Consider the following 26,945-nt stretch of genomic DNA (forward strand, 5'->3'; position numbering starts at 1 on the left):
ACCACTGTCATGAAATCATTAGTCCGTATTGTTTTAGAAAAACTGTCACATGACAACAAAAATGTATCAGTACTTGTATCTGTGAGTACTTGGGCAAGTACCAGTACTTGTAAAAATGGTATCGGTGCATAATTTATATACATTTCTAAAAAAAATATATGCATTAAAATGGGAATGTACAAATCCCAGGAGCTCCGTATGCTCCTTAAAAATGACAGCTGCCTCCTAACTTTTGAGTTTTTCTTTAGTCTAGTCTTGGCGCTGGAAAAGTATCTGTGCTTGCACCGAGTACAGTACTTGGTATCTGAACATCCCTAATGGCAAGTAAAAACAATCGAGGAACGCATAGGAAGAAAACTACATGACCAGGAGACGTAAAACTCATTACATCAGAGAAGGAACCATCATAACAGGAAATATCACATTCAATTTTAAGACCATACAGCTTTAACCAGAGATCGAACTAACCAGCTCCTGATGTCCACGCCTGAAACTGAATGAACAAGGAAGCAGAAATGCATTTACTTATCACTATAGAACAGACTCTGATATGAAGAGTAGAAAGGTCTATATAGGTATACACAGCTTTTATCACCAATTTATAGCACCTGTAGTATAGCTATATACAAAGGTTGGTCCCTCCTGTATACACAGATTTAAAATAAACTGCTCAAGAAAATTGAAGGAACACTTTGAAAACACATCAGATCTCAAATGGGGAAAAAATATCATGCTGGATATCTCCTGTATACTGGACGGGGTAATGTGTTAGGAACTAAAGGACGCCACATCGCTTGATGGAAATGAAAAATGATCAACCTACAGAGGGCTGAATTCAAAGACACCCCAAAAATCAAAGTGAACAAAATGATGCAGCAGGCTAGTCCATTGTGTTGAAATTTCATTGCAGCAACTCAGAATGCTACTCATTAGTTTGTACGGCCCCCCACGTGCTTGTATGGATGCCTGACAACCTCGGGGCATGCTCCTAATGGGTAATGTCCTGGGGTATCTCCTCCCAGATTTGGACCAGGGCATCACTGAGCTCCTGAACAGACTGAGGTGCAACCTGGCAGCGGCGGATGGATCGAGATATAATGTCCCAAAGGTTTTCTATTTAAATTAAGGTCAAGCAAGAGTGGGGGCTATTCAATTGTATCAATTCATTCAACCTTAAGGAACTGGCTGCACACTTTCGCCACATGACGCCGGGCATTGTCTTGCACCAGGAGGAACCCTGGACCCCCTGCACCAGTGTAGGGTCTGACAATGGGTCCAAGGATTTCATCCTGATACCTAATGGCAGTCAGGGTGCCATTGTCTAGCCTGTAGCAGTCTGTGTGCCTCCATGTATATGCCTGCCCAGACCATCACTGACCCACCACCAAGCAGGTCATGCTGAACGATGTTACAGGCAGCATAACGTTCTCCATGGCTTCTCCAGACCCTTTCACGTCTGTCACATGTGCTCAGGGTGAACCTGCTCTCATCTGTGAAAAGCACAGGGTGGCAGTGGCGGACCTGCCAATTCTGGTGTTTAATGGCAAATGCAAATCGACTCCACGGTGCCAGGCAACGAGCACAGGGCCCACTAGAGGACGTCGGGCCCTCAGGCCACCCTCATGAAGTCCGTTTCTGATTGTTTGGTCATTCACAACAGTGGCCTGCTGGAGGTCACAAAGGAGCAGATAGGTAACTGACCTGACCAATATCCCGGCAGGAGTTTAATTGACTTGATGCTATACTAGGATTTTTTTTTAAAAAGTGTTCCTTTCATTTTTTGGAGCAACACACATACTTTTAAAACAGATATAGCCGATGCTGTACCTGTACTTGCATTTTACATGGAATATGGAGGAGTAATGGCCAATCATGGAAGCCGGGCGACGTGTAATGACGCGGCGCCCTGCTTCCTGATTGGCCGGGAGACTGGCTTCATGCTCCCTCATCATGAGATGACGAAGGAGCATGAAGCCAGCTTCCCGGCCAATCAAGAAGCCGCGTCATTACACGTCGGCAAGTAAAAACAATCGAGGAACGCATAGGAAGAAAACTACATGACCAGAGGGAGACTTAAAACTCATATCAGAGAAGGAACCATCATAACAGGAAATATCACATTCAACTTTAAGACCATACAGCTTTAACCAGAGATCGAACTAACCAGCTCCTAAATGTGTCCACGCCTGAAACTGAACGAACAAGGAAGCAGAAATGTATTTACTTATCACTATAGAACAGACTCTGATATGATGCTGTACCTGTACTTTACATGGAATATGGAGGACAACTATGGTTCTAGAGACAGACATGTGCATTATACCTCTGTGAGTCATGGTTGTGCACAGGTATTAAATACAGATTGCAGTACACAGAGTTCATATAAGAAAGTGGAGCGAGGATGGCCAGTTCCACTGACGTTGCCACATTTGTTGGTACTCTTCCACCAAAAAAAAAAAAAAGGGGAAAGAACTACAGTAAACTCCCAGTTATCCAGTGCCCATGGGGATTGGTAGATGCCGGATAATTTTAGTTTCTGGTTGCTTGAGAGCTACTATTAACTCTCAGGCAACAACCAACCACCCCCCAATTATCTGCTGGCTAGCTTCTGCTATTGGCCATTTCAAAATTGCCATAGCCAACAGCAGGCTGGCTACTGCACACGCCCACTGCGCGTTGTTTACATTCACCTGTATGCTGAGGAGTCTAGCCGTCGGCCGCAGCAAGATGCAAACAGAGAATTTTGTTAGCAACTAAATCAATTTAGTTGCTAACAAATTTTTTTTAGTGTGCACATGTCTATCAAGCAACTGGCAAAAAAGTGAGGACATATGTCCTGGATTGTATTTTTCTGGTTACGTAAAATGCCGGATAAAGGGGAGTTTACGGTACTTTGAAATAACTTTAATCTGACAAATATAATTGGCATCCATCCATATTTACTAAAAGTCAAACTTTTGATTCAACAGAATATTGTAAATAAAACAAATGAAAATGGCATGGACAAAAAAGATGGGACCCTTAACCTCATGTTTTGCTGCACAACCTTTAGAGGTGATCACTGCAAACAAGAGATTTCTGCTCCTGCTGACAGGTAGTTTGGTCCACTCTTATGGAATAAATGGCTCCGGCTGTCTCGGGAATGAAGTGTCCTTTCTCCGGACTGCACGTTTTAGATCCTTCCATAGATGCTTGATAGGATCCAGATCAGAGCTCATAGCAATTCACTTCAGAATAATCCAATGTTTTATTCTTGGCCGTTCATGGGTGCTTTTAGCTGCGTCTTTTGGGTCATTACCCCGTTGGAGGACCCATGACCTGTGACAGACAGAGCTTTCTAACACTGGCAATACATTTGTTACAGAATTCCTTGACTGACTTGAGATTTCATTTGGCCCTGCACAGACTGAAGGCACCTCGTGCTAAACTCAGCAAAGCAGCCCTGAAACATAACCAAGCCTCCACCATGTTTCACAGTAGGTATGGTGTTCTTTTCTTTGAAAGCTTAATTTTTTTCCATCTGAAAAACAAATTCCAGTTTTATAACTTTGGACAAAGGAAAGGACATTCTCCCAGAAGGATTGCGGCTCGTCAATATGCATATCAGCAAATTACAGTCTGGAGCGTTTGTTTTTCTTACAACAGTGGAGTCTTCTTCAGTCTTCTTCCTCTGAGCCCATTGTTCCTCAAAGTAACGGAAGGTGTGATCAGACACGGATGTACCTTGACCTTGAGTTCAGCTTGGATGTTTCCCAAAGCTTTTATGTCTCCCATCTGCATTCTTATTTTCAATCTTGGGCTGACTTACCTCTTCTGGCCACTTTACAGAGAGGTTGGCTACACTCCCATGGACCCTAAACCTCTTAATATTTGCAAACTGTAGTCACAAGACAATCAAGCTGCTTGGAGATGGTCATACAGCTTTTACCTTTCACATGCTGGTCAATCATTTTCTATCAGAGCTATGTGTCCAAGTACTGGCTCCCAGACCTGCACACATGCACCATAGGGAGGTACAGACGGCTGCACACAATTACAAGCAGCAGCACCTTTCTCTGCCGGGAGCAGGTCTCAGGGTGGGCGGGTGCACACCCATGTGAATGAGCCCTTAAGTAGACTGACTGATCACAAGACTAAACACATGTGTGATACTAATTACAGCAAACAGTTTGAAATATCACTCGGATCAAATTATTTATCTTTTCTAGGGGTACCAACAAATCTGTCCAGGACATTTTAGAACAAGCAATAAATTTATTCCAGCTCACTCTAGGACATACCAAAGACAGGCAAGCTAAACATGAGAACTGATTTTCATTTCATCGCTTTCAGGAGGAATGAAGCATTGCTTCCATGAGCTGTAAGGGAACCAACAAATCTGTACACATCTGTATATCTGTCTACCGGAATATATCTGCTTCTATTACACCCAGTAGAATTCAGTCCAATCAATTAACTAGCAAACATTCCTAAGACCAGGGAATACAATTCTTCACAGACTGGCCCTCCAACTTTTGTGGAACTACATGGAGTATACTAAGGCCTTGCAAGACTGACAGCTACAGGCATGACTCCCAGAGGCAGAAGCCTGATTGGTTTGTAGTTTCACCACTGCTGGAAGGCCGGAGTTTGGCTACCCATGATCTAAGGGATCAATTTGGTGTTGGTACATTTCCTGCAGAGAAGTAGCAATGATTTGGGAACAAGAGTCTCCCTTTCTTATCTAGTGAAAGAATTAGTTATTTTGAAAAGTTATTTCCCTTCTATCTCCTGTGGTATCATCATTCCACTGTAACTGCTGATCATTTCTGGAACTGCTGTCATACCTACAACAGCCATAAGATGCTTGCTCTCTGCAACCGTGTATAGTATTTATTAGGGATGCACAGATACCGGTATTTTGGTACCGAGCACCGATATTTTTTTCGGTACTCGCCGATACCAATTACTCGCCATCTGGCTTCCCAATTAACAAGCCGTCCCCTGCTTCTCGTCACTATGTGACGAGAAAGCATGGAGCCGGCTTGCTGGCCAATCATGGAAGCCGGGCGACGTGTAATGACGCGACGCCCTGTTTCCTGATTGGCCGGGAGACTGGCTCCATGCTCCCTCATCATGAGATGACGAAGGAGCATGAAGCCAGCTTCCCGGCCAATCAAGAAGCCGCGTCATTACACGTCGCCCGGCTTCCTGATTGGCCAGCTTCCCGACCAATGAGGAAGCCGGGCAGCGTGACATTACACGCTGCCCAGCTTCCTGATTGGCCGGGAAGTCGGCTCCATGCTCTCTCATCACAAGTGACGAGGAAGCATGGAGCCGCTTACCAGCCAATCAGGAAACCGAGCAGTGTGTAATGACGCGCTGCCCGGCTTCCCGATACAGGAAGTATCGGGCTAGGCATCGGAGCATTTGGGTGAATACTCGCCCAAATACTCGGTATCGGCAACGATATCGATACTAGTATCGGTGCATCCCTAGTATTTAGGTATATTCTGATATGTGTACAGATAATCCTCGTTTAACGACTTACCTGTTTTGCGACCACTCGCACTTACGACCGTCCTCCGAGCGACCTCCGACCGCGCGCGTCAGTGCAACGTGTCGCCGGCAGAAGTGACGTCCTCTGATCTTCACTGCGGGTCCCGGTAAGTATTTTCATTGCCCGATGTACAGTACACTGTTCGGTACTGTACATCTGCAACACTATACAGAGTTCCTCACTTAATGACCAATTCGTTTAACGACCTGGTCGTAGGAACGCAACTCGGTCGTTAAGTGAGGAATACCTGTATTTATAGCTGTAATATAGAACCTATACATGTGGGTATTATATGCGGAGGCCTAAAACAGTATGGATCAATATACAAATGAACCGCCATTATTGCTGCGATCCACTGGGGAGATTTTCCTTCACTCCCCATTCCAAGACAAGCAGAAGTAACAAACCTAGTGTAAATCTCTCCATTGTTAGGGAAATCCTCTTAGGCAGTTGGCACCAGAACAAAGTATTCACATATGAAGATTTCTATATTCCTTCCCCGGTAACGGTGAAAGTTTTAGATTTTTCTTAATCATCCCTGACAACGATGGTTACCAGAATAGAGAGGGCGAATCTCCCAAGCAGGAAAACAGGCCGCAGATAACACCTGACAGGAGGTTCTAATCCTAAAAACGATAACGGAATACCGTTTGGATAAATGTAAACTTTAATTTGTCTCCCATTGAGAGTAACAATGACCGTCTGACTCTGAGGAGATTTGCACTGAATAGCAGGGGATACAAAACAATGTTTGAACCCCTAAAGTGGACCTGTTGGTAGCTGTCTAAGGAGAGCGTGAAGAGACTTGACGCGTCACAATATGCAGAAAACATTTTTATTTTCTTAATGGTATTTCTTCCATGGAAAGCAATCCCTGAGCACCAGACAAGTCATTGTGCCTGGGACTGAGGGGAGCATTCTGGTGAGATGATGTCATAGGCACCATTTCCTCAGTCCACCCATAAGCCACTTATCACTCACGGGGAGTGAACCTATTTGACGGCTTATAGAGGTGAATGACAGGAAACAACAAGTATTGTTAGACAAGAGCAAGGACAAAGACTTCTACACATGCACAAGGATTACCGTTACTGTCATCTTAATCCAGGAAGTAGGAAAAACTGAAATTGGAGATTATTCCCCCCCAAAGGTTTGATGATCACACCTATGTATATGACCAAATTGTGGACAAGTCTCCAAATTATTGAGTTAAGTTGTTTCTAGTGAAAGGTTCAGGTGTTATTACACCTCTGCAATAATTACAGAGCATTACTTACAAGGGTTCTCGTATATTCTTTTCTCTCACCATCTTCATTCTATGTATAATAATCTTTATTGTTCTTCTCTAGCGGCTCCTTTTACCAACAAGCTCTTTATGGAGCCACCAGTGTGCCCGCTCCTACTTTGGCTAAGCAATGTGCAGCCACTCCGTGCGCTGACACATGGGCAATGCAGAGTTACGAGAGAAATGCTGGATACGGGAGATCCCCCCATGCATTTGTGACTGCAGGAACCGGGGTCCGTAGGAACGGGGGGCGGGGTAGCCTAGCCTTGTGTTTCCAACAGGAAGTAGGGCCACCCGTCTCATTTTAACTGTCCTGGAGGATGTAGTAGAAAAATAGTCTACCTACTATTCTATTGGTCCCCCGTGACAGCAGAATTAGGGAGGAGGGATCAGCAGAAACGCTTTGCTTACCAATCAAGCATGCACATCTGAATCCAATGCACAATGGATCATGGGACATGTAGTCCTGATATCAGACACAAAGATATTGTAAGTGCGCATCCTCTCTGGAAGTGAAGGGCTAGGTCCTGAGAAGATAACGGTGCCTGTGGAAGATGAGTGAAAGCTGAACTCCAGGTATAAATATTTATGCATAGTTACACTGGCCCAGTTGGGGGATAATATAAGTATACATATTGTATACCTAGAGGGGCACCAGGGACGATGTAAGAGTCACATGTACAGTGCTTTAAAGTGATCTAGGTCTTGTACTGCCGCTGTACTGAGCGACTTCCCTCTGCTATGAAAACACAAGGGGGTTGCTCGCTCAGCACATCGGCCATTCAAGCAACGTCTACTATGTTTATTAATACTCGGGCTGACTTCTAGGTGCTGGCTGGATGCTACTCACATGGCACTCCTCAGAGGCATCAAGGGGTGCTAGTACCATGTGATGGACATCCTCCCAGTCTACATTCCTCAATCAGCCCCTAAACGTTCCCCAAGTAAAGAAGAACTAGGGATGCGATACCGAATACCGTTAGTTCCATTAAGGAAGCCGGGGGGCGTGTTATGACTCGCCGCACAGCTTCCTGATTAGGTGGGAAGCCGGCTCCATGCCCCCTAAATCACCACATAAGGAAGCATGGAGCCGGCTTTATGGCTAACCAGGAAGCCGGAGGGCGGGTGAAGACCTGCCACCTGGCTTCCTGATTGGTCGGGAAGCTGGCCAATCAAGAACCTGGGCTGCGAGTCATTACATGCCCGCCAAGTGACAAGGGAGCGTGGGGCCATCTTCCCGGCCAATCAGGAAGCCGGCTAGCCGTGTAAAGAATCCGGTATTGGGAGAATTTGGGCAAGTACGAGTACTCCCCCACCTACTCTGTATTGGCACCGACACTGGTATTGGTGCATCTCTAATGAAAAACATGAGGCGCTTGCTGATCCACCAATGTGCTTAGCAAGTGACCAGCAGACGGGAAGTCGCTCAGCACAGGACCCAGATGAATGCCTAAAGCACCGGCTACTACAGTGTTTTACAGGATCCCTGTGGCCCTAAGAAGGATTAATATATACTTGGGGCCAAGCTGGCCAATACAAGTACACAAATATTTATACCTGGAGTTCAGCTTGAAATCTGCCTGCAAATGTCTTAACTGAAAAAATCAAAGTATCTACTTCACTAGAATGATGACAATAAAATACAGAGGTTGGGTTTTTATGGAGGGTTGAATACTAGAAAGTGACGCTACACTCAGGAGTTCAATCTTAAGATACATTTTTGTTAATAGTGAAGGTTCTTGAATGTATTTTTGAGTATCACTCGGCTGTCGATCATTTTTAAGATGTAACTCTCTGACTTCAGTGTCACTTTAAAAGACAACCATGGGGTAACCTTTTCTTAAGGGTCACGGGAGGACATACACTAACCTCCTCCCATGACCCAAAGCACACTATATAAATCGCAAGCTACAGCTCGCGGTATACTGAGAGCGCTGCAGCTGGGACGGATCCCTACAATACCAAGCTGGCTGATTGACAGCAGACTCTGCCTATCTAGAGCAAGAGCCAGCTGTGCCCCGCCCAATTCTCCCATCAGCGTTGGAGGATCGGATCAGGGAATCCTTGAGGGGGGTAATGACTGACAGCCACTGCTCTCTGCAGGGAGATGATCGGGAAGTGAGCGAGCGACGGTATGTGTTCTCTCTCTTCCCGATCTATAGAGCCGACGTGCGAGTTTAAATGTCACAGGTTGGCTCTAATTAGGAGGATGAGTGGAAATCACTCGCCTCATAGTTCTCCTTTAATGCTACAGAAAAGGGGGAGGGACCAACTCCACATTAATGCCATGGTTAGGAACGAGGAAAGGGTTCATGGAGGTGAGATGGTCAGGTGTTCACAAACCTCCAGGTATATAGTGTACATACATATGTTAGATTAAGGCCTCATTCACACTGCCGCGCATATACGCTCGTATTGTACCATATGCAAATAAATGGCTCCATACATACAGCCGCGTATGGAGCTGTATATTTGCGTAGCGTATATATGCGCAAAAACAGAATGGAACAGAGATGCGTCCGGGCAGCGTATTTCTGCGTATTTACGCACATATACGCGTACAGCACATTAAAAATTCCATTACGAGTGATGCATTCTGGGATTGCATATAGTGCACGCATATACAATTTTGCTTGCGTTGTGTGTGAATGAGGCCTTAAGGTGCCCATACATTTGCGGAAGTTCGGCCTGTTATTAATGTACCGGCCGACATTTGCACAGTGTGTGGGGCTGACGGCTACCTTACAGCCGCCATTCCTCATTCAGCTGATCGAAGGAGGCGACTGGAAAATCTCCTGTGCGATACAGAGCCAGCAGCCAATGAACTGCGCGCTCTGATCGGGTCTTCTGATCGGTGCTGGCGGCACTTGTCAGAATACAATGCAAGGAACGGCAATTCCTCGATGGACACGCTGTTTGTGTTGGAGGGATCGTGTCCAATTTGTTTAGTTCAGCTTGCGGGTTGAATGAAAAAAAATTGACATGTGTATGGCCGGCCTTCCACAGATATCAGATCCTCTTCATAACAGACCGACCATGAACACGACATTCTATCTGTATGATCGGTTTTGGCGTCAGGAAACATCTCCGTCATGTTTCTGCTTCAGAGCTCAGCAGGGAATTTATCAAAACTAGAGCCGCAGCGCACAGCAACCAATCAGCTTCTAGCTTTCATTTTTAAATCTTAACTTAAAAGATAAGCTGATTGGTCGTCATGAGCAACTGCTCCAGATTCTGTCGGCTCCACTCTTCATAAATTCCCCCTTGCTGTGTCCTGTGAGTAACCCCTCCATTACTGCACTGTACACAGCACTCATCTTTACACGCTGAACATGGGTGATCTCCCCCGTTCTCTCTACACGGAGGACTGTGCGTGTCTGCGGTCTCCCCCGTTCTCTCTACACGGAGGACTGTGCGTGTCTCAGGCCTCCCCCGTTCTCTCTACACGGAGGACTGTGCGTGTCTCAGGCCTCCCACGTTCTCTCTACACGGAGGACTGTGCGTGTCTGCGGCCTCCCCCGTTCTCTCTACACGGAGGACTGTGCGTGTCTCAGGCCTCCCCCGTTCTCTCTACACGGAGGACTGTGCGTGTCTCAGGCCTCACTAGACTTCATGAATAGATTGAAGGATGAAGCCATTGATCATTGATGTCCATGTTCAGGGTACTCGCTGGTCACAGGACAGAGAATGGAGCCGCCTCTGAACTCATCTCCGGCACGGAGCCAATACTTCTTCTATGTAATTGTATGAAACGTTGTTTACAAATTGTATACAGAGATCCGACCGTGACCCCGAGGAGCGATTATTCTTCATGCCTAGTCCTCTGACGGAAAACAGCCCACGCTCCCCCACCCCAGATGCATACGTACCCGACACAGACCGCCCCTGCCACCCTCACAGAACGCCACCCTCATCAAGTGGCCAAAATCTTTGTACCACTGGCCACATCTGATGCCCACAGAGGTTCCCCGACATTGACTCTTCAGCATCTCCAACCCCAGGGAGTGGTCCCATAGAAGTCTATTGGAAGCAACTGCACAGGCGTGGAGGAGTGCCCTGCCCTTACCCTTTATGTGAAAGCATGGGCGGGGGGGGAAGAGACAGAACAGAAGTGCCATGCCCCGCATGCTCAGTAACGCATAAGTGTAACACTTCCAGATACTGATCTTCACAGGGATCCCAGTACTCCCCCCAGACAATGGCTTCACCAGCTTTTCTACCCACGACAGCACCATCTTTGCTCAGGCATCATCCAGGGTCACCATGTACATTCTGGACTGAGATGCCGGTTCAGTTATTATTATACAGGATTTATTCAGGACTCACAGCTTGTGCCGCGCTTTACAATACAAGGAAGTCACAAAGTTGGCACAATCATGTGACTCCAGTGCCTGTGTTCACAAATATCTGACACAGATCCGCCCCTGCTGTAGCCTCTCACCTTGTGACTGGCTACAATGTTACCATGTTTTCAGTCTGATCACTGGGGGAGGGGAGACTGAGAAAATGCTTCCTCCTGCCTGCAGCAGACAGATGACATCTCAGCCTAGGCAAAGTCACTGCACTGGAGCTCAAGGGCAGCTTTTAAATGTTAAGTGTCAAACATATACTGGTCCCATTATGTTGTGACATCAGAAATGTATTCAAGTTACTCAGCGATCAACTTTTAAAGCTGAACTCCAACATAAGAAACTATCATCCTCATATAAGAGTCATGTGTGTTCTTCCTGGTGAGCTTTGTGCATTCCTTCCAGATCTGTGCAGTAATCCAGCGTGAGACTTCCTGTAATAAAGACCGCTCACTGCTGCTTTCTCAAAGAGACAACTCACTGCTTCTCTCTCTCCTTGTGCAGAGTGACTGGTCTTGTCTCATCTCCGCCCCCCTCCTGTAGTGGATGGGGCCCATATACAGCACAGGGGTGATGCCTGCTCCTTTCACAAAGTAATAACTGGGTTTGCAGAGTCATGTGATGCACACAAAGCAAATCCATATCCTTCTGAGAAACCCTTTAGAGTTTTTGTGGTCCAGAGTTCAGATTGAAGTCAGAGGATCAGTATAACAACCAGGCAATAGCATTCACAGATGATGTTCAGCAATGGCCGGCCGTGCATCTCTGTCAGCAGAGGAGGGCAGTGTGTTCAGTATTCCAGCATACAATAATGTTTGGTAATCGGGGTTTGTATGACAAGAAAATGAGGGGGGGATGGGAAAACACAGCCCTCCTGGAAATAAGAGACAGCCATGGAAATATGGAACAGCATATACCTCACAAGCTTATATATGGCCTCATAGCTGAGCCTCACACGATCTCTGTCTGTGCTCCCCTCAACGAGCCAATCAGCTTCTCCCTTTCCGGTTGCTAGGGCAGGTCAGCCCAGGACAGGGGAACAGCTGGAGCTCAGCACGCACACGAGGCCCACAGCTGCCCCTAGCAACCAATCAGACGATCCCTTTCATTTCCTGCCACTGCATGGGCGCTAGCAAAGGAATCTGACCAGTTGCTACGGGCGACTCAGCCAATTCTTCGGATAAGCAGTCAGGAGGCCCCTCTCCCCGGCTCAGGCCCGTCACACGCACACGGCGTCAAAACGTTCCCCACCTCCCCCGCACACTCACCGGCTGAGGAGTGAGTCAGACAGTGACCCGGGCTCCCTCCGTCCCCCGACCCGGCGGCCTCTCACATCGCCCAGCTGCCAGTCAGTCTCCCTCTAGCTCCGCCGAGATGTCATCACCGCACTGCCGCTCTACTGCGTCACTTCCGCTGCAGAGGGAACGGGCGGGGACAGCACATGATTCGACCAATGGAGAAAGAGCGTGGGGGGCGTGGCGGAGGACTAAACGCCACAGAGAGCAAACCGGGAAAAGACGTCCTTCTTCTCTATGGTGGTGACCGAAGGGATGACGTCATCGGAAGACGGGAAGGCGCCATGTTGGAGGTGGCACAGTAGCCGGAGATTGAGCGTCCAGGTGAGTGTGAAGGGTGCATGTGCCTGTCATGAGGTATGACAGGGTCCCTGCTCTCAGTACTGAGGGTGGCTCTTGGATACATTTGTACGTAATAAGGGGGGCTGAGTCATGAAAACTGCAGCTGCTGCCAGTAGCAGCCCATCAGAGACTTTATTTTATAATCTCAAACATGGTTGGTTGCTATGGGCAACAGATCCAGGTTTCTAAAATAAAAGAGCAGCCACAATTCCTATTAAAAAGTAAAATATGAAGTTTAGGTTTTGTTGTGTCTTCAGATAAACTCAATTTTGGATAACCAGAACGCATCTGTATTATAAACATATAAGCCAGAGGAACAACAAAAGAGCTAGATGCTCCTCCAGCCAGGAAATGAAGCGCAGTCCATCTGAACATTGAGAGAAGCTCCCAGTGTGCAGTGAAATCAGACACAGACATGGCGCCATGAAGCAGAAGTATGATGGGATTGTAGTTACACCACAGCTGGAGTGCCGAGGTTGGCTACCCCTCATTTATACCAAGACTAGTGATGAGGCTGGGCTGGGTGTGAATTATTATTATTATTATTATTAGGGATGAACAGATACAGGTTTTCCGATATTGAGTACGAGAACTGATATTTATATTTCGGTACTCGCCGATACTGAGTACTGGTACTTCTGCTAGTATGGAGCCGGCTTCCCAGGCAATCAGGAAGCTGGGCGGTGTTTCTTACCTGCTGCCCGACTTCCTGTTTGCCCCAGCCAATCTGCATGGGGCAACATCTCAATGTTGATTCGCTTGGATGCCGGCAGCGAGCTGACTTCCCGGCCAATCGGGAAGCCGGGTGACTGACCATTAGCTGCCACACGGCTTCCTGATTGGCCAGGAAGCTGGCTCCATGTTCCCTCTGACCAGAAGTTCCGGTATCAGAAGGTATCGGAGCATTTGGATGAGTGCACGTCCAAATACTCGGTATCGGCACCAATTCTAGTATCGCTATCGGTGCATCCCTAATTATTATTCTGCCATTTTCTACTCTTCTGTCCTCAGGTTTTCAACCCTTGAAGATCAGCCATTGTGAAAAGAACATTTGTAAAGATCAGGAGGAGAACGTGTCGCTGAGTCCTGATGGCTGTGTCTCTGATCAGCAGAGGCCTCAGGACTGGAGGACGGTGCTCCTGGTCCATTCGTAAAGTTGCTTTCTCCAGAATATCTCAAATATCAGCGAGACCACAAAGCCCGGGAAGACCACAGATGCCCAATGTGGAGGAGGGGTGCAGAACCTTCCAGACTACAGGTAATGGAATTGTGATCGAGAAATCTTATTAATGTTCCTTTTATCTATATCTGCATATGTGTGAGAATTACACCAATACTATCCCGTACCTGGTCTGGGAGACTGGATGGGTGAGGAGGCTTCCCTTGCACCTCGTGTCTTGTGGCCTTTGAGGATGGTGAGAAGAGGTCAGGCAGACACCGAGTGGCACGAGTGCCAGTGGCTATGAAACCGTGCAATCAGAAGGGTAATCCAGAAATCGAAGTCAAGGCAAGCCGAGGTCAAAAAGCCGGGAGGTCAGATGCAGTACCGAGAGTTTAGGCAGAAGAAGAATCAAATAAACAGTCCGAGGTCAAAAAGGCGGGCAGCAATCAAGGAAGTTGGTTGAGGCAGGAACAGGTCCAAATCCAGGCAAACGGTATTCAAGGCAGGGAACAGGATACGAATACACAAACAGGAGCTGAGAAGACAATCCAGCAACTAAGTGACATGCAGGTCTGGTTTATATAGGGAAGTGGGCCAATCATGCACGTCACTTCCTGTGCGCCCTTGGCGCGTTTTTCTTGTGACTCGCGCCGTATGTGTGTCACTTCCGGTGCACCATACGGCGCGTCTTTCCGTGGCAATGACTTGCTGTGCGCATGCGCCTGTTTATCATGCCCACAAACTAGCATGTAAAACAACTTGTCTCACCACTAAGGACAATGACAGAGGTTTGGATACACGTCTTCTGCAAAGGATGTGTAAGCCGCACTGCCGCGCCAAGGCACCTCTTATAGTGCGGTCCTAACTCTAAACTATGAGAGTCTCCATCTTGGAGCACATGGGGCAGAAGATATCAAATTGGGTGCAGGCCTGTCAGGAGGACGCCCCACCTCCTTAAAGGTACAGAAACACACAAGGGATCCCGCACATCCCATTGGCAGCTGAGAAACCCCATGCGTCGCTGCACCAAATCGGTAAAGCAAAACAAACGACAAACGCACTCAACAATTTGTTACCAGTTATACAGTAAGGTGCACACGAAATGGGCTTTGAACAGTAGAACAGTAGAAAGGCATCATGGCACACTCACAAACCAGCATGTAAAACAACTTGTCTCACCACTAAGGACAATGACAGAGGTTTGGATACACGTCTTCTGCAAAGGATGTGTAAGCCGCACTGCCGCGCCAAGGCACCTCTTATAGTGCGGCTTACACATCCTTTGCAGAAGACGTGTATCCAAACCTCTGTCATTGTCCTTAGTGGTGAGACAAGTTGTTTTACATGCTGGTTTGTGAGTGTGCCATGATGCCTTTCTACTGTACCACTGTTCAAAGCCCATTTCGTGTGCACCTTACTGTATAACTGGTAACAAATTGTTGAGTGCGTTTGTCGTTTGTTTTGTTTATCATGCCCGTCCCGCGGGACTTGGCACATGCGCGGAACAGGCATGTTGCTTACAAATGCACGGCCTGGTCAATAAAACCCCACTCTGATATTTCATTGGACCGTCTTTAGCTTGATTACGGCGCACATTTGCCGTGGCGTCATTTCAGTAAGCTTATGCAATGTCACAACATTTATTTCCCTCCAGAGTTACATTATTTTTTCCCCAAGATCTTGTAGTGATGATGGGAGAGTCGGACCTCTGTGTAAAGTCTTCTCCAGCACATGCCAAAGACTCTCAATGGGGTTAAGGTCTGGACTCTGTGATGGCCAATCCATGTGTGACAATGAAGCCTCATGACCCTTGAACCACTCTTTCACAATCTGAGCCCGATGAATCCTGGCATTGTCATCTTGGAATATGTCCAATGTGCCATCAGGGAAGAAACAATCCATTGATGAAAAAACCTGATCATTACGTATATTCAGGGAGCAGCTGACCTCATTTTTTGGGCTCATAACGTTGCTGAACCTAGACCTGACCAACTAAAGCAACCCCAGATCATAACACTGCCCTATATCCAGGTGGTGACTTTTGTTTGGCCAGGCAGAGTACATTTACTACAATTTGTTTTGTATTCTGTCCGTTTCTGATTATTGCTTGTGGTTCGAGGACATGACTGAGTTCTTTGTATTTAGCTGCTGCCCAATCGGAAGACGCCGGTCTTGCAATTGAGCCATGTGAAGACACGTGAGTCAGAGCATTTCCCTGTGTTATGTATGTCTATCATCAACATTTCACTGCTGGGCCGAGTAAAGCATCACATAAGTAACAAAGTTAAAGTGACACTAAATTTAGGAGTTAAATCTTAAAAATACATTCAAGTAACTTAACTAATACAATATATCACATATCCCCATTCAAAGGTGATCCCGCCATAAATCCAATACTGCAACTATAAAATCATATATAAAAGGAGAATATCATATATCTCCCTGAATGGGGATATGTGATATATTGTGATATAATATAGTGGAGACCCACCATTTGAGATTATATGTTATTGAAATATTTTCTTGATTGGGACCCTCCCTCCCCATATGCACATATAACAAAAAATTGGACACGGAAGCGCCACTACCTGGCGCAATAAATGTGGTAGAGCAGGGTGTAAGCGTTGGTGATTTACTCACCTGAGGCTGGGTGAGCATTCGCTTGTACTCATCAGATTGTGGTGAAGCGGATGGAGTGGTGGTGGGGGTGATCCCTCTTCTCCAGGGTGGCGTAGCGATTGGACCCAATCAGGCAGATGGAGACACAAGAAAGCGAGGGGGAAGAAAGCTCAACTTCGGCTTGAAAAAGAAGGTTTCACCTTCGAAACGCGTCGCCGTCAGCCCGGTCTCCACTTAAACCCTGAGTGTCTCCTACACTCCACCTGCCCAGAGACATTGCCCGCGCCGCAACACCTGCAATACAGGACTGCCCGTCAACCCGGTCTCCACCGATCCCCTGAGGGTCTCCCACACTCCACCCGTCTACAGACACCGCCCGCGCCGCAATACCCGCACTACAGGATTCCCCAGCAAACGCCTGTAGGTCAGCCCCATCGCATTGTCAGAGAGCCACGGCGGCTGAACACTCTGCCATTCCGGCGCCTCCATCACTCTCCAGTCCCCCCATCCAGGACACCACGTCGCTCCACCTCTTCACAGCACCTGCCATCAGAGGACACCTGTGCCAGAGGTCCTGAGGACCTTCCCACTGCCCACCGCCCAGGCACATCTGTGGCCGCACCGTCATCGCTGAGAGTCGCCCTTCAATATCCCCACGGTGAGTTACAGAAGCCCACCTCTTCTTCACCCACCACTGCATACCTCACCCCCTCGCTTTCTTGTGTCTCCATCTGCCTGATTGGGTCCAATCGCTACGCCACCCTGGAGAAGAGGGATCACCCCCACCACCACTCCATCCGCTTCACCACAATCTGATGAGTACAAGCGAATGCTCACCCAGCCTCAGGTGAGTAAATCACCAACGCTTACACCCTGCTCTACCACATTTATTGCGCCAGGTAGTGGCGCTTCCGTCTCCAATTTTTTGTTTCCTTAATGGATGATCTGTATTGTATTATAGGGTTAATTAAAAGCTGCTGTACTATAGACAACTAGGTCCAAGAATGTTTTAACTGAATATACAGCGCTAATAGTTCAATCGGCAACTGTAGGGATGACTAAATATAGGTGTATAGACGCATAGTGGTTTAAATAAATAAATTAGATCACTATAGTGAATTAAGTGCAAACCTTCATATATTAAAAAAAAATTGCAAATCTATAACGCCAAACAATAAATATGCATGTGAATCAATAGGTGTCACATATATGGGATATACTGTAATATTATATAAAACTCTATAGAGTAAATATTGTACAAATCGTGATTTGTTAAATGTGCAAATCCTTCTGCATCAATCATCACATTAAATGAATGAATACACAATGAATATATATTATCCTTCAACCTTCATTTAGTGAATAAATAAATTGTGATCTATCCCTGCTGTGAAAATAAATCACTGTGCAAAAATTAAAAACGTTTAGACATCAAGCAGCAGCGTCCATTGTAAGTGATTTCATCCGCATTTAAAATAGCTTAAACTCCTTTTTTGTCTTTCATGTGACCTGACCCGGCCTTTCTTGTACAGTGTTGTCATACCCGGATATCTCTCCCCGCAGGGTGGACGTTGTCTTTATAGATCGGGCCGGCAAGCGCATCCCTGTTAAAGGGAAGATCGGGGAGAGTGTTCTGTACCTGGCACATAGGTACGCCGTGGACTTGGAAGGTGAGTGATTACTGAATGTGGAGAGATTGGAGGGTTTAAAGAGAGCGTGAGTAAAAAATCCGAGCAAAGCACGTACCTGTACAGAAGACACAGAGGGGGGAATTCATCAAAGCTGGAGCAGACAGAATCTGGAGCCGCTGTGCAGGGCAACCAATCAGCTTCTCAATTCAGTTTGTTCAGTTAAGATTTGAAAATGAAAGCGAGAAGCTGTGCGCAGTGGCTCCAGGTTTTGGCTGCTCCAGCTTTGATACATTCCCCTCTAGATATGTACTTCTGCCCATGCCGCCCCATTCCTGACAAATGTGGCGGCATGTCTCAGTGGGAAAAGGAGACTTCTAAGGTCAGCCGGAGACGTGGTGACATGGAGGTCAGCCGGAGACGTGGTGACATGGAGGTCAGCAGGTGACGTGGTGACATGGAGGTCAGCAGGTGACGTGGTGACATGGAGGTCAGCCGGAGACGTGGTGACATGGCGTCACTGGTTGCCAGGAGCTGGACAGGATGCCGGCCAGAGTATCCCAGGTTCATAGGAGCTGAGCGGGAAGATGTATTCGACCTTTACACATCTCCCCACCCGGCTCTCCGCAACCTGGGGCGATCTGGCCGGAAAGGGGGTGGCAGACATTGTGCAGTAGATCAACCATGGCGCTCTACCTGCCGCCCCCCTTCCACATGACCCAAAGAAATGCCGTCTGAGGTAACAGACTCTGGATGCCTGATTAAAAGGACGGGCCTGACTATGTGGACTGATGAAGCAAAATTGAACCCTTTTAATTAGGGTTGCCCCAATACCGATACTAGTATCGGTTACGGGGCCGATACCAGGCACTCGTGAAAATGCCCCGATTCTTAAGGCCGATACCGGCCCTTTACATTTTCAAACCGCAGCGGCCGTCCGAGTTCCCGTGCTTGTGGGGACCTCTGCAGCCTGCTGGGGACCTGCAGAAAGCTGTCCATGGCAGTGCCTGTCCGGTTCTTTATCTCCTAATCCTCCTCCCCGGTGCAGGCACTGCCATGGACCGCTCCGGGGGCGAAACTACCACTCCAGGGCTAGAATTTGGGGGTTCCCGCCGCACACTGACTGGGAGGACTGGGCCCAGCAGTGCAGATAGTCGGCCGGAGTGGACGTGGAGGAGACCGGGTCTCAACATCAGCGGTGAGGTGGAGTGCCCGCAGAGCCACTGCAGATGTCCACGTCGCCCGGTGAGATCGACACACAGCCTGCTGAGAGGAATTCTGCTTGGGGACATGTATTCGCAGAATATATGTCCCCAGAGCAGAATACTATTCTCCCTTAGGGACATGTGTTTAGCTTTGGGGACATGTGTTCAGTTCTGGTGACATCCGTATTGAGCCCTGGTGAGAAACTGCCCTAAAATTATCAGTCTGTGTTGTTTTAGTAAAAAATGTGACATGTCACTTTAAGAAAATGTATTGGTAATTGGTATTGGCAAGTACATGAGGGGCAGTACTTATACTTGGTCTTAAAGTGGTATCGGGACATCCCTGATTTGAATGTGTTTCTGTAATGCGGTCAGATTGTATAATCCGCATCAATCTGTCTGTTTACATTTTCACTGCAGCCGCCTCTCCTGTGCTCTGAGAACACTGCTCTAATCAACATCGCTGTCACTTCCCGAGTCCTAGCCTGCAACTTGTGCACCATTGCTGCAGCACCTAACTATTAGAAAAAGACATTCATCACTCTATATACAGTGTAACCGGATGACAGTTCTAAATGAAGAGAGTGTGATTTGAGATTTAATCATTCGGCTTCAGTTTTATTGTCCTCCTTTTTTTTTCCCTCAGGGGCCTGTGAATCTTCCCTCGCCTGTTCCACGTGTCACGTCTTCGTCAGCCCCGAGTTTTCTGATCAACTTCCAGAGCCAGATGAGAGGTAATGTAGTTCCGTCTGTGTTGCTCATACAGGTGAAACTCGAATAATTAGAATATCGTGCAAAGTTCATTTATTTCACTAATGCAACTTAAAAGGTGAAACTAATATATGAGATAGACTCATTACATGAAAAGCAAGATAGTTCAAGCCGTGATTTGTCATCATTGTGATGATTATGGCTTACAGCTCATGAAAACCTCAAATCCACAATCTCAGAAAATAAGAATATTACATGCAATCAATAAAACAAGGATTGTACATAGAACAATATCGGACCTCTAAAAGAACTTTTTTGCACGATATTCTAATTATTTGAGTTTCGCCTGTATATGAGATGATGAAAGAACCAGCAATTCTGAAATGTTTCTCACTTAGACCTATACATAATAGGAAATCACCTGCACTCCATGCAGCGTACAGACCTTGATGAAAGGTTGGTGCTTGACAGGGGCGGAACTACCGGCGGTGCCGCCGCCTCGGGGCCCACTGAGATCCATCCCGGGGTTTGTGGCCACTGAGCGGGGCCCTTTAAAGGCGGTGGCGATCACTTTTTCCTGCACAAGGGCTTCTGAGCAAGGGGGCGGGTCCTATGACTCACCATCTCCCGGCAGCGTCCTTAGTAACAGGCGGCAGGAGAGGAGGGTGTGTCTGTGTCACATGCCCCGCCCCCTGCACACTGTGGTCATGATGCTGGATCCTATACAGGGTGAGTCTGGACGGAGGACTGAACGGCCGTGAGGGGGAGGCGGTGGGCGAATGTGCTGCCGGGGGTCTTGTTGCGGGGGGAGAGGGGGTCCGGTATATGTGTACAGTGAGAAGTTGGGCTCTTTATATGTATGTCACGGAGGGAGTTGTGTATATATGTGTACAGTGACAGCTATACCTGTGAGGCTCAGTATATGCATTGAGCGCTGCGCAGCTGCCATTAAACTCCACACAGCCCACCTGAGAGCCACACAGCCACCATTAACACCGCACAAACCACCTTTAACCCCACCATAGACACATCATCCAGTGCTGGTGACTTCCATTATGGACTGTATCCCACTTAGACCTGACACACTTTACAGATCGCACCATCTGGTGTTGGGTCATCCCGGAATCTCTCTGACCTTCATTATTTTATTCTGCCTCTGATGGTCCATAAGGCTGTTTTTATTAGTGGTGTTGCTTGGAAGGAGGAACCTCTGCGCCCCAACCTCCAGGCTTCGATGGGCATGAGGTCTTTCTTGGTCCAGCATGATTTGGTTAGAAGATCCTGTCATATGGCAGAACTTACAGTAGGGCTGCAAGTAATGATTATTTCCATAAACGATTAGTTGGCCGGTTTACTTTTTCTAGGGATGCACCGATCCCGGCTTTTCGGCATCGAGTACTGATATATTTTTTTCTGGTACTCGCGGATACCGAATACCAATACCGGAAGTTTAATTTAGGAAGCCAAACGGCGTGTAATGATTCGCCGCCCAACTTCCTGACTAGCTGGGAAGCCAGCTCCCTCGTCACAAGGAAACTTGGAGCTGGATTTCTGGCCAATCAGGGGGGCAGGTGATGACTCGCCGTCCGGCTTCTTGATTGGCCAGCCTACCGACTGGTTCAGGAAGCTGGGTGGCAAGTCATTAGACACCGCACAGCTTCCTGATTGGTCGGGAAGCTGGCTTCATGCTCCCTTCAAGTGACAAGGGAGCATGGAGCCGGCTTCCCACCAATCACAATCACAAAAGTGATGACATGAACTCCTGACATGGACTACAATTTTATACGTGCCGATGCTACCAGCGCTGGTTAATAAAACAAATGACAAAACCCTCATTGTAAGGAAACGGAGTGTTCGCCACAACCATTCAGAACTTCCCCACCCCTGTAGCACTGCTCACAGTCTTATTAGTGACAGCGGGACCAGGAACAGAGCAATGCGCATTAGTACCACCCGTGCAATGCGTATGAGCACAAAAATGCACAAGACTCGGTAGGGTTTGTCCTAATATCTAGGCAGGATGGCAAACGCCCACAATGGGAGTTTTTCAGACAGGAAATAGGGCTGCTGCAAATGGCCTACTGGTATGGCCTTAAAACTAAGCAAAAGGTTTAGAAGCTGCTCTGTGTTTTACCTACTGGGGCCCCCTTAACTGCATATTGAATTTTGTTCAAAAGGTGAACTTTGCCTTTTAATGGAGGAGGGAGGGGGTAGGTCTGACTACGGATATACTTTATAGGCCAAAACATTATGGACTTACATGGTTGCAGGCAAGCTGAATTTTTGTATCTCTGTAAAATGTCTGTGCTTAGAGCTCTCCACCAGTACTCACAGTTGTGGTTCGATCTCTCCACCAGTACTCGCAGTTGTGGTTCGATCTCTCCACCAGTACTCGCAGTTGTGGTTCGATCGCTCCACCAGTACTCGCAGTTGTGGTTCGATCGCTCCACCAGTACTCGCAGTTGTGGTTCGATCGCTCCACCAGTACTCGCAGTTGTGGTTCGATCTCTCCACCAGTACTCGCAGTTGTGGTTCGATCTCCCCACCAGTACTCGCAGTTGTGGTTTGATCTCTCCACCAGTACTCGCAGTTGTGGTTTGATCTCTCCACCAGTACTCACAGTTGTGGTTCGATCTCTCCACCAGTACTCACAGTTGTGGTTCGATCTCTCCACCAGTACTTGGTTGTGTCCAACTGCTGCAGCCATTACACAGTCAAATGATGGTGTCATACTTCTGGTATTTTCACTATTCTACTACAACTTTAGTTGGATAGAAGGCGCACATCTTGAGTTGTACTGAGATTAATTTATATCAAAGAAGGTAACGGGCCCCTGTCATTCTCATTTTACTTTTGCAGGGAAGAGGATATGCTGGACATGGCCCCGTTATTACAGGAGAACTCCAGACTGGGATGTCAAATTATTCTCACTAAAGAACTGAACGGAGCCGAGTTCACACTTCCTAAAATCACCAGAAACTTTTATGTGGATGGACACGTTCCCAAACCCCACTGAGGACGGCCACGGGGAATCCTAATGGTTCACTCATCAGCATACGCACAAGAGGGAAGCTGGTAGCTGATTCTTAATGGGAAACGTGTGTCAGGAACGTCATTCCTGGAGCACAAAGCCAACTGGTAAACCAAAGTGTCTGTTCATAGGGGATTCTACAGTGCGCGTACCGTGTGTGGTAGATGGTGGAGACTTAAACCCCCTGACTGTTTCTTCTGTGTCTTAGTAAGTCTTTTGGGGAGATCTCTGCACTGAGTTCCTGAGTCTGTACACCTCCTGTGCCCATTATGAGGGGTTCCCACTATCTCTGCATTGAGTTCCCGGGTCTGTACATCCGCTGTGCCCATTATGAGAGGCCCCCACCATCCTTGTGCTGAATGCCTGGGTCTGCACACCTGCTGTGTCCATTGAGGGGTTCCCACCATATCTGCATTGAGTTCCTGGGTCTGCACACCTAATGTGCCCATTATGAGGGGCTCCCACCATCCCTGAGCTGAGTTCCCGGATCTGCTTGCCCATTATGAGGGGCTCCCTCCATCACTGTACTGAGATCCAGGGTCTGCCCACCTACTGTGCCCATTATGAGGGGCTCCCTCCATCACTGTACTGAGATCCAGGGTCTGCCCACCTACTGTGGCCATTATGAGGGGCTCCCTCCATCCCTACTGGATTTTTTTTTGTTACGTTTTGGAGAATGAAGCAGGAGGAGCTGAAACACACAAAGGTGGACAGGACTGGTCGGAGATCGAGTTGTTGGAGCATACAAGACAAATGGCTGACACAGTCCTCCGGGCTCCATTTGTTACTAATATGACTCTTTGGGGTGGACGGGCACTACTCACCATTGGTCTGATTTACCTTCTGGCCTTTTATGTGTCCTGTGGATTCCAGATGTGACATCTTCCTACCAGAACTCTCAGCTCTGTCCTCATCCATCCAACAGTGTTTCCTCTCCCCCTGTTGTAGTCTATAAAATGGGATCCAGTTGGGATCCTTTTGTATTGTCTCTGAAGAAGAGACGGGCCCCGGGACTCGAAGGCAGAGATCTGACCACTGGAGTCAGGAGCCATTCAGTCCATGCTAGGAGCCAATGGACAGTTTTAAAGTGATCCATGCTGCCATTCCTCTGCCCCACCTAACAGTCCCTGGACATGGAGGCTATGAGACCCGTGGTGCTTCTTCTCTCCGGCCACATGTCTCCGGCAATCCCTAGAGAACTCTACTAGACTAGAAATCAGACTGTTGAAGGCAAAGTCAGTTTATCGGGGTGTGACCTCATCCTTCCTTTCGTGATTGACGGGAACCAAAATTCTTCTTGTGTTGGCCATCCTCTATAATAATAAAGAAGAAATACAGTCAGGGTAAGAGGAGGGATGAAGGAAAGGAAAGCAAGTGCAGCTGGTTTTGACTCAGAAAGGGGAATTTATCAAAACTGGAGCAGTTGCCCAGGGCAACAATCAGCATCCACCTTTCATTTTCAAACCTTAACTGAGCAACCTGAAGAGAGAAGCTGATTGGTTGCCATGGGCGACTGCTCCAGATTCTTCTGCTGCAGTTTTGATAAAGTCCCCCCCTAGAGTGTTTACAGCGGCTATATAGCATTTGCTAGGGAGCTGTAGCAGGAGAGAGGGAGCCCCTCTGTGTACAGGTTCTGTTCGATGACATGGTACGGGGTCATTTTAAGGCATGAAGAGGTATGCTCTGCTACCGACATCGTCTGGAAGAAAGCGCACATGCACATGGAGATTAGGACTGCCTTTTATTTTTTTTAATTTCTAGGATTTCACATTAGATAAGTGAACCTGTCATTATTAAAATATGGATATTGCCGAGAGGTGGCGGCACGTGCCAGCAGCAGCTTTGATTGCTGCCTAAATAACCAGAGGGCACCTCGTTGTGACTGAGTTTCTTTGACACCCTCAATGCACTCCTGTGGTAGGCCCTCATTGTGAAGGGCCATTAGGGGAATGCAGAGGGGCAGGAGGGAACAGACGAGCTCCAACACTACCCAATGGGCGCCTCTCCTGGGAACTGTGAAGCTCTGTGTTCCTGTGTCCAGAGGCAGGGAGATCCTTCACCATGGAGGTCAGGTCATGAGATATTTGTCCAACCTGCAACACTTCTGTGGGAAACCTAAGCGGGCCGAGATGGTATCACGAATGTGTGCTAAGTTTTTTTTTTTTTTTTTTTTTTTTCCAATTCCAAAGAAATGGCCGGAGGACGATCACACAGACACTTTCCAAAATCTTCAAAACTGGCTTCACCAGGGCACCGGGGATTTAAAATAGGGATGCACTGATACTGGTTTTTCGGTATCGATTACCGATACTTTGCTTTCAGTACTCGTCGATATTGAGCACCGATACCGGTGCTTCTGTTGGCATGGAGCCAGCTTCACGGGCAATCAGGAAGCTGGGCATTGGGTAATGACATGCCGCCTGGCTTCCTGATTGCCCAGGAAGGCTGCTCCATGTGGTGTGGCTGGCTTGCTTGCTTGTGATTGCCCAGGAAACCGGCTTCCCAGCCAATCAGGAAGCTGGGCGTCGAGTAATGCCCCTGCTTCTTGATTGGCTGGGAAGCATTGGGTCACATGCACTTTAATACAAATTTCCTTTCAAATAAACCGGTCACATTCTTGGAAGAAATGATCACAAGATAGTCCAGGACCTTCAGTGACAAGCGGAGGTCAGAATGAGCAGTAGATTCAAAGATGGAGGCCGGTGAAGTAATATGCAAACCTCGACTTTACTGACAGAAGTCAAACTTATCCCATCCTGCTTCAGGCCTCCCTATTGGTCCTTTAATTCAATGGTAGTCTGTTGAGAAGTGGGGGGAGGGTGCCAAACCAATTGAAACAGGATCTATGTGGACATTTGGTTTTCATCCTTCTGTATTATTTCAGCTACACAGTTTGAGTTGTCTCGGATTGTCACAAGTGACCTATCCCGTGCCTGCTGCACAGTTCTCACATCCTCTGCACATTCCAGCATTTTAAAACGGTGATTATACCACTGGCTGTCTGATTTACCAAATTGGCCGGTGGAGTGAAAAAAGTTGTAATATTTTGGGGCTGATTTATAAAGTGTTCACGCAGCGCATTGCTGAGTAAATGCCGTTCACACCACACTGTCCCCACTAGATGGTGCTGAGGAACAGGAATTACAAATACCCCGCAGCGCCATCTAGTGGTGCCAGTGTGAATGACATTTACCCAGCTATACCCTGTGTGAAAAATGACCTTTCCGCTTTGTATAGAGTCACAGAAGCTGAGCAGAGCCTTCTTTCCCATCAGCCCCAACAGTTAGCTAAAGGAGGAATAATAAGCAGCAGGGGCTGGACGTTATGACCTCGCACTGCTCCAGGGGCCACTGCTGACATTGACACCCAGCTAGAAGAGGTGAGCACTTCAGAATTCAGGACTCCAAACCCACAAGCACCCACTTCATGGCTTGGAATGGTCAAAAGCCCATGTGGGCTCATTCGGATGGGCATGCACCCCCAGTAAAAAGACCCGACCCCACAAGCGATAGGTGCCGCATGGAATTGCGTGCAGCAGCCTGTTCTTCCCTATGGGAGGACACGGCTACATGCAATCACATGCACACCCGAACCTGAACATCCATGGGGGGCCGGGTGCCCGCACTTGGATGCTCACGGTCTGCATAAGCCCCTAAAACACTAATTTCACGGGACGGGGCAGCGTATCACTTCAACAACCAAAATATAATTTTTTCCCCCCGATTTGGACATTTATAACAGATCCAGCCACTGTAATCATAAATATTTCATCCTTTCAA

At 47.6% G+C, this 26,945-nt stretch overlaps 2 protein-coding genes across 3 annotated transcripts in view; one reads left to right on the forward strand and one right to left on the reverse strand.

Moving 5' to 3' along the window:
• The window catches only part of CUNH18orf25 (chromosome unknown C18orf25 homolog), an 84,688-nt gene extending 72,073 nt beyond the window's left edge, over positions 1-12,615 (reverse strand). The window contains exon 1 of one of the 2 annotated variants that reach the window (XM_018568278.1): positions 12,442-12,613. The gene's annotated coding sequence lies outside the window, so the exon portion shown is untranslated. Of the gene's footprint in view, positions 1-12,441 lie in introns of both variants that reach the window. The other variant, XM_018568279.1, reaches the window with a different exon arrangement.
• A 1,410-nt stretch (positions 12,616-14,025) lies between these two features.
• On the forward strand, positions 14,026-23,208 carry FDX1L (ferredoxin 1 like). Its single transcript, XM_018568269.1, has 5 exons — positions 14,026-14,068; positions 16,118-16,169; positions 18,155-18,261; positions 20,071-20,158; positions 22,995-23,208. Exons 1-5 carry the CDS (start codon positions 14,026-14,028, stop codon positions 23,149-23,151), a joined length of 447 nt encoding a protein of 148 aa, XP_018423771.1. The 3' UTR covers positions 23,152-23,208.
• Positions 23,209-26,945: the final 3,737 nt, after the last annotated feature.

The sequence above is a fragment of the Nanorana parkeri genome, unplaced genomic scaffold (genome assembly GCF_000935625.1).
Source record: "Nanorana parkeri isolate BGI_ZX_2015 unplaced genomic scaffold, ASM93562v1 scaffold1166, whole genome shotgun sequence".
NCBI lineage: Eukaryota > Metazoa > Chordata > Amphibia > Anura > Dicroglossidae > Nanorana > Nanorana parkeri.